This window comes from Pygoscelis adeliae, unplaced genomic scaffold (genome assembly GCF_000699105.1).
Source record: "Pygoscelis adeliae isolate BGI_AS28 unplaced genomic scaffold, ASM69910v1 Scaffold293, whole genome shotgun sequence".
NCBI classification, from domain to species: Eukaryota; Metazoa; Chordata; class Aves; order Sphenisciformes; family Spheniscidae; genus Pygoscelis; species Pygoscelis adeliae.
Genome location: NW_008824362.1, coordinates 318,834 through 327,409, shown reverse-complemented (window position 1 = coordinate 327,409; position 8,576 = coordinate 318,834). Strand labels below are relative to the sequence as shown.

Here is an 8,576-nt window from a genome sequence, read left to right as displayed (position 1 = left end):
GCCATGCCGTGCCGAAGATGCTCCCCTCCTCTCGGGAACAGAGCTACCGCCTCGGCAGAGGGCTGTGCCGGCAAAGGGTCCCGGCTACGCGATGTCAACATGCCCAGCCTCTCCATCCGCCCCAAATCTTGATCTCTTTTGACTAATCTTGATCGCAACGACTAAAATAATAAATTTCCTCTCAGCAGAAACAATTCATTTTTGTGCCTGGTGTTTACAGAGTGAGCAAACTTATATGTAACAGATTCCAGCAAAATCCTCGGTCTTCGAAAACTGTTTAAGAAGTTCGAAACAAAACTCCTCTCCTTTCCCGAGGATATTCTCTCGCCATTTAAAATACACATTTAAATCCTGCTTGTTTTAATTACCCCTCAAAGGGGACTCCAAATCCTTTTATTCAGTCCTCTCTCTCTCAGATTTTCAAGTAAGTCTTCAGACCACCCCTTCAAAAACCCTCCTGACTTTTAGCCCCGTTAAACAGGTCTGCCGAGTTTCCTTCCCAGACTGTGACCAAACCAAGCCACGCTCTCAAAGCCAGGACCCAACTCAACTCAGGAGTATTTTTAGCTCAGATTTGCTCTGCAAACTTTTGTTTAAGGAAAGAAAAACCAAACAACAGTTTAATTAATCCTATCCATCTCAGTCATACTTTGTATATTCAATTACAAATCTGTGTATTCAGTTACAGATTTAACAGAGGAAACAGGAAGTTACTGCAACCGCTCCAATAAATGTCTGTATCAAACGCTAATGCCGGGTATCTTCCCGACAACAAAGCCGTTCCGTTTCAATTTAAATCCATTAAAGACAGAAGGATGAAGAACAAAATACATAATATTTGAACAATAAAAATAAGACATTAATCGCGAGCTGGTTTGGCTGCATCATCCTGGCTTCCATAATACCCTTTTTTTTAATAATGACACAAAAAGAACGACAGGTGCTTAGACCGCTTTAAGTAATCTGTTTTAGCAGACACCATCACACTTTGCCTTTGTCACTTCCCATTTATTGAGGCATTTTGTCGTTTTCACTGTCTCGACAGGCTGATTGCAGAATTATTTCTGGGATACGCAAGGTTCATTAAAGCATTACCTGTGAGCACAGTTTAACGAACAAAACATCAGCGTCACCCCTTCGTTCTGCAGTTTTGATTACCGAACGAAATTAAACTAAATGCGGGTAGCCAGGACCATTTTGTAATGAACATAGCTAGGTTTTCACTTTTTGCTTTCATGTTCAAAGCAAAAAAATCTTTCACTGAGGGATGGAAGTAAGACCCCAGGTTTCTACAGGGTTGTCATCTCGTCTCTGTCTTCCCCTTCCATAACCCCACGTTTTCTGGGGCACCCCAGCAGACAAAAGCACATTTTCCGAGCTGCCCCTTAGCCGGCACGCGCTCACAGACAGGCTTACGAGCGGGGCACAGGCTGGCCCGTCAGTGCTGCTCACCACCGTGTTTCATCTAAAAACTCCTTGCTATTTCCTCAAGGGAATATGGAGATCTGACTCGATCTCCTCCTCCCACACCCAGTTTTAAATTGCCTGAAGGATTCAAAGGTTATTACGGCGTCCTACGGTACGCTACGACAGGTAACCAGGAGTTACTGTGGCTCCTTGGACATTTTGTGTTACATTAGGCTATATACCAAAAGTACCGTAAGTTCCCTCAGTTTTGGGAGGCAAAGCCAGGGAAGAAGGACACCGAGGGGAAAAGAGACGCGTAACCGTGAAGATGCTCTTGCCAAACACCCCATCTGCCTACTTATCCATAATTCACATAGAAATTCAGAGACAGACAAAACTGCTTTTTTGTTCTAGATATACCACAGAAATTTCTGAGGCACAGCCTACTTGCACGCTTTCGAGCAACGGCCTTTCCAAAACAGCACATCTCGACAGCAATACCATTCGCGCCAAAGGCAGATTTGCTGAAGCCAACTTCTCGTTTTCTCTCCCCCACGCCACAAAGCAGTCTTTTCTTCCGCTGGCTACAAACAGACAGTATTGGACAAAAGACGACATTCCTTTCCTAAGAGTTAAGCAGGGAATGCAGTTGAAAATAAGAAATCGGAACTCCTCGGAAAGGGTTGGGTTTTCCTTCTTACCTATCCTAACGACCACGGCACCACAAACGGGCCGAGACTTCCAAATGCGCTCAGTGCCGTTCGGGCAGCCGACCCAAGCGGTTGGATTTCTCGAGCACAAACTTCTAGTCAACAGCAGGAACACGGCAGGAGATCTGGCCTTCTGAAGTCAAGAGAGTTTTGCCGGGCTAACAAGTCTGTGCTAATAGACAATTCTAAAATAATGAGTTTTAAAGAACCAGGATTGTTATTTTGTACTAGAAGCACCACCAAAAGTTCGGTTCCATCCTTTGGAAACATCCTCCAACGTAGTTACAATTTATACATTTTTTTTTAAAGAGTGGTTTCTTTCTTTCTCCCAAATAGGAGAAAAAAACCCAAAAAAGCAAACAAACTCCAATGACATTAACACGCAGTTAAGTTCTTCTAATCACTCAGGTATGGGAGGGCGCTGCACAGATCTCCTGATTTTCTAAGAATGCCAAAAGAGGGCTGAGGGCTTTCACACCATGCAAGTACCAACCTCAAGGCTAACGATGGACAGGTCGTTGAAACCCCTGTATACCTTGAAAATTACCTTTGTAACCTTTTTGTCTTTGCATATACTTGAAATAAAGAAGCAAAGCCCTCTCATTCCAGAATAACTTACACTACATGATGCATGCATGGACCAGTCATCAGTGAAATAAACGTTCCAGACAAATCACAAAGTTGTACATTTAGAGTTTGATACTTTTGTGAGCAAATATGAGTATGCAACAACCCATGTTCGTAGGAGGTGTGAGCACTTGGTCTGAGCCTAAGTTCTTACAGTTTGGGATAAAAAACACAGCATGTTTTTCATCAACAGAGTCCTCAACAGCTTTGTTTTTCTGTTTCAGCCCCCAAATCCGTGACAGCGAACACGCTAAGACGACTCTTCAAGAATGGCAACCCTCAACACCACTCACTGGAATGAGACTACATCCATTTCCCAGTATCTGGGCTTTCAAGTGCAAAAAATTTACCCTTTCCATGATAACTGGAACACCGCCTGCTTTATTATTCTGATCATATTCATCTTTACTGTAGCTTCTCTGGTGGTGTTGGCTTTCCTCTATGAACTGCTAGACTGTTGCTGCTGTGTGAAAAATAAAACTGTGAAAGACTTGGAGAACGAACCCAATCCTGTCAGAGCAATGATGAACAGCTTCAGAAAGCATGAAACAGAGGTGGTGTAGGAAGGACTGAGCATCAGCACTTGAAGAACGTTTAACACCTTGAACGAAGCCTCTTGTACTTATGAATGAGCAAGTCACGTGCTTTTTTTCTTTTGGACTGAAATATAACAGCAACAGTTATCATATTATCTCTGGATGTGAACTTGAGTAATTGGCAAAGGCTTTCCAAGTGCTTAGCAGAAGCAATGTCGTAATGTTACGGGGGAAAAAAAGATTTTGGTTTCTAAATGAACTCTTGTTGTTTATATTGAGTTACTAGCATAGATCTTTGTCTACCTGAACGAACAAATGTTGCCTGAAATGCATAAAACTATGTTGCTTAACTGGAGAAAACGTTTATGAAAACGCTCAACAATCCGACCATACATAGTGCAAAGACAGGGCAGTGTGCTCCCACTGTGGTCAACCGCACGGAGACAGGAAAGACACACAAGGGGTGAGGAAAAAAGATACGAGACAGAAGGGTGGACCGGCGAGAGATCCCACGAGACAGGAGAGGCTCGTGTGAATTCTTGCCTTCGGCAGCTCTTCTTATTACGGGTTTCTCGCTTGTAGAAGAGAGGGGGGTGGGAGGAAGAGTAAGCCAACATGAAATGTATCCCTAAAATGGTCTTTTCTAACCTCCTGTGGTACAATTTGACCCTTTCTCCCTCCCCTTCTCCAGTTCCAGAGAACTGCTCTCCCCTTACTTCATATTCAACCTGTTTAACAACTTCTGGGTGTCGAGACGTGACTAATGCACTACCTTAAGAATATCTGACTATTTCCACAAAAGCATGCTGTAGCGGTACTACGGCCTAGAAGAAACAGGGACATTTTTCTGCCCCAAGGCTGCTGCCTCTGTGGTAACCACAACGCTACAGGGAGTCAGACGTGCTGGATGTATCATCCCTATCTTAACTTTTCGAAGCTGAACCGGAACCGACCGAGTTCTTGCCGAGGAACACAAGCAGACGGGTCGCAGACCTCCCACACCGATGACAGTGATTTCGCCCGGCCCGCACGCAGCTTTCAGGTGTCGACGTGCTTCACAAAGGAGGCCACACCAGGATACGCCTTGCGCTAGAGACGGCAGGATGGGTGCAGAGCGAGAAGTGACTTCATTTTGCACAAGAGAATCTCAGCTTGCTTCATCAGCCTGCCGATGCATCCCAGAGAGATCACGCTCACACCTTTCTCACAAACTGACCGCGTCACACTCAGACCTCTAGCTCACCAGATTATCTTTCTTCTGCAGCTGCATTGCGTCTATAGTTTTTAAAACCATACAAGTTTTGCAGTTACCAATTACTACTGCAATAACGGTGTCCAACAGCGTGGCCATCAGTAACGCCCGGTAAGTCTTTCACGCTCCTGAATCCATAGAGAAGCAGGCCAGCGAGAAACGTCCCAGACCAAAGCTAAGCGTGGGACAAGATATTTAACTATATAAAACCCAAATAATATTCCTGTTATTAGGGCAACACGCAATGGCCAAACGGACAAGTAAGCTACAACACTGATCTCGCAGTCTATCCATGTCGGAAATACCTTTGTGCTACGGCCAGCACCTATAATTACCTCCTCTTTTTTTTTTTAATACATAAACCCCCTCTATCAGGTTCAGTATGCCTAAGATCCAGAAGAGCCGGACACAATGAAAGACTTGCCGATTTGACTCGTGTGCTCTTCCTGATTGGTGAGATGGAGCCACAAGATACCCAGGCCACTACTAACCAGCACAGCTAGTCCAGTGATTCACCTGGAGAAGCAATCTCCCTTCCGCAACCACAAAACGACACAACTACCGCTGCAACCGTTCATCTCAGATATACTTGTTACGGTGAAGATTCGCCAGTACCAGGTCCCACGTGCAGAGAATGCTTTTAGCGAAAAATCAAACTATAAGCACAATTAACGGAAGCTTAATTAACGGGTTCACACCAAGACATACGATGAAGATAATGTTAGTGATGATAACGCGTTCCGCTGTCAGGGACACTGGGTAGATGCCTCGTTACCTTCTGCTGTATTTGACAGCGTCAGCCCTGAAAGACCGGCGTCCTGCTCAAGAGAGGCAAGAGCAGCCATCGGACGCGCTGAAGCAATTAACATGCCTCATTCCTGAAGGCGAACACTCCGAACGGCAGTAGGACTGCTGGCCACTTGCCGTGTCCCTGCAAAACGCTCATCATGGCTGCACAGAAGAAGGCAGCGTACAGGTAGTAACACGGCTAGCCTCGGCTACGCTGGCTTCGTGTTCTTACGCCTTCCTGAGAAGCACACGCAATGAAAAATCTTGGGACTCATTCCAGCTACTTATTTCGCAGATCTAGAAAGGGGGCTGGCTGTCTGCACGAGGAACAGAAGACAAAGATCCCCCCTCGCACAGCCCCAGAGCCTCAGGACAATTCTTTCCCACATGTAAACTAAGTTGTGAAAACAGCTCCCAGAGATTTCAGCTCTTGATTACTGTTGGCTAAGACCATCAAGACAAAGGTCTTAAGATAAAGCCTGAGACTTAGCCACAACTTACTATTCATTAATAAAAAGAAATAAACAGATATGACCTATTTTGTTTATTTTCCAGTTACTATTCTGAACTGAGTAAACAAGGCAGTTTTGAATTTTTTCAAATAACTTGTCTGAATAATGATTTCAAATAACTATAGCAATAACCATTCTCACTGGAAAGCTTACAACAAATCTTCACGCGCAGGCCAGATTTAGCTATGCAGTCCTTCGAAAATTAGCATGATCTCAATGCCCCTCCTCCCCAAAAAAGTAACAAGGGCAGGTTCTCTGAGTCATAGAATCACAGAATGAGGGAGTACCTGCAGGCGCTACACACCCAGAGACTATCAATGCCAGCACGTAATCACCGTGGCGTTATTTATCGTCTTTGTGGTCACTACACAACAAAACTAGGACCGATCATCTTAATTTTCATTTCTTCGGGGTGGTGGGACAGGGATTCTTCAACATCAGGTTTTTACTCTACCTCCCCAAGACCCACGTCTCACACAAGCGTATCCTGACAGGCACCTAAAAATCTGGCGGTTCAAATAAAAAGCGGGTTTTGAGGCAAAGGACTTTGACTCCGCAGCGTCACAGGGCAACTTGTGCTGCTTGTGGCTGCCTAAAACCCGTTCAGTCGCTCGCCAGCCTGAACGCTTGTTCTGAGCCAATTCCTAAGAACGAGAGGGAGAAAGTCGGTCCGCTCGCTCTCCATTATTCTTCTTCCATCCTTGCTGCTTCTGCAGTGGTTAGTAAATACTCTCCAAGGGAAAATGAAAGGTGGCTGAACTCATTCTGCATAAAAATGTTATAGAATCCCTGAATTGTTTCTGGTACTGTCTGGAACGAAGCCAGCAGCGTAAAAGATAAAGCGTATTTCCTCACAGCCCCACATTCCTATTTGTGTAAGCTAATCATTTGACAGCTGCAAAAGCACTTAAAGAAATACCCAGCCCACAAAACCACAGAAAAGAAATTACACTTTCTTTATCTGCTCCGCCGCTTGGCCACATATCTACTCAAATCCTCCAGATCAGACTCACATTTGAGCTGTCCGCCCTCTTCCTGCTCCCCATCCCTCTTTCCCAGCAAACCGCTCTCACTCAGGATATGCAGTTTAGGATATTCCACGTAGAATTTTATTTTATTGGGAGAGGAGAGTGTGGCAAAGGGACCGATAGAAACCTGGCCTCCCTTGATTTATTTTAAAACGTCTGGCTGATAACTTTATTTGGCGCCCTGAGAAGCTGGAGATACATAAGCAAACTCCTTACTCTTCCCCTCAGACAGAAGATGCTCCAGTCCTCCCATCGTCCTTGACGTTTTTCTCTGTTGTTTTTAGCTCTATTGTTTCTTTCGGAGTTTAGAAGAGAGCCACACGTGGTATTCAAAACACGAGCATGCAATGAGTTTGCACAACAGGGTATTTTGTGTTTTAGTAACTCCTGACGTTTGATTTGACCTTTAGAGTGCACCGGAGAAAGGTCAGTGCTTTCAGAGAACGGAAAAGCCCCCCCCAGATTATGCGTCTCGCACAGTGAAAGCGAACACAGAGCATGCCACTGCCTGCACGCAAATCCTCTCCCTGCTGCTCCAGGTGCTGCACTTTTCATTTGCTCCCGCTATTCTGGCGCTGCTTTATTAACTGCTTATTTGATATTGAGAGACGCGTTATCAGCGCCACCATCGCAGGGAAACGACGAAACTCCTGACCAAAGCAGACAGAAACCTACGGAAGCCCTGGTGTTCACGCACAAAGATTAGCTCCCAAGTAAAACAAGAATGACTGTTAATCCCAATATGCCAGCCAGACAAGACGAAAGTTGCAAAATCCACCTCGTGGATGCACAGCCTACGACTCACGGTCAACCAAATTAAGTTTTAGGCGCCCTCTTGCCAGAAAGACAAAGGAGAGAAAAAGAACGAGACCACCGTTGCTGCTTGTGCTGTGGGGGTGCAACAAGCACCGAAATCCACAAATCAAAGCCCAGCTTCATTCGAAATACTATTTTGGCAGTAGCGACTCCTCCAATTGAGCAACAGCGAGTCACAGGATGAGGCCTGACAAGTGCACGCGGTAGCAAAAGTGTTTTTTCCCCTTGCGCAAGCGAATTTCTTAACAGAAAGTGACAATTTGAGAAAAAGAATGACAACAGACACTAGCAAAATTGACAGATAGAGGGATTCATTCTAGTAAACCGTAGCTTAGAGGCAGGCGGTGGAAAACACCGAACAGCTGTTGAACAGGAGACTTCCACCAACCTGTGTTTTGCTTTGAGCTCGACGAGCCACCTTGTTCTACCTTTGCTTTCTTCTTTTTCGAAGAGGAGGAGTCAGAAGATGGCGCTGGACGTTTTTCTACCGCCGGTGTGGAGAGGGCACGCTTTTTGAATAGCTCTCGCTCTCTCAACAAGCTGGGATCCATAATTCTGTCACGAGCAGCAGGAGGGAAAAGGCAAGAAACAGGTATTAGAGCCAGCAGGATATTTGAGAGCGGAGAGACCTGTTCGTGAAGTTGTTTATTTCTCGTTTGCGTCCTTCTCTTCCTGCGCACGGACTTTAAGTGGCACGTCTGGGGATGTAAAGGGTCGGAACACGACCTTACCCCCCGAGAGGCATCCGAAGGTAGAGAAGGGGATTTCGGAACCCGCCCTCAACCCCACGTCCCCTCGGCAGGGCGCCGGGAGGCCAGCTGGCGGGACACCCAGTTTCCGCGCCCGCCGAGCCCGAGCGCCTGTCTCAACGGCACCCCACCTAAACCGGGAACTTTAAA

General features: G+C 45.8%; 2 protein-coding genes across 2 annotated transcripts in view; one reads left to right on the top strand and one right to left on the bottom strand.

The window, feature by feature from the left end:
- The window catches only part of GTF2E2 (general transcription factor IIE, polypeptide 2, beta 34kDa), a 25,559-nt gene extending 17,309 nt beyond the window's left edge, over positions 1-8,250 (bottom strand). The window contains exon 1 of the mRNA XM_009319874.1: positions 8,066-8,250. Coding sequence (XP_009318149.1) covers positions 8,066-8,228 — 163 coding nt within the window. The 5' untranslated portion in view covers positions 8,229-8,250. The remainder of the gene's footprint in view (positions 1-8,065) is intronic.
- Positions 3,014-3,307, top strand: SMIM18 (small integral membrane protein 18). The gene has a single exon (XM_009319873.1). It carries the CDS (start codon positions 3,014-3,016, stop codon positions 3,305-3,307), a length of 294 nt encoding a protein of 97 aa, XP_009318148.1.
- Positions 8,251-8,576: the final 326 nt, after the last annotated feature.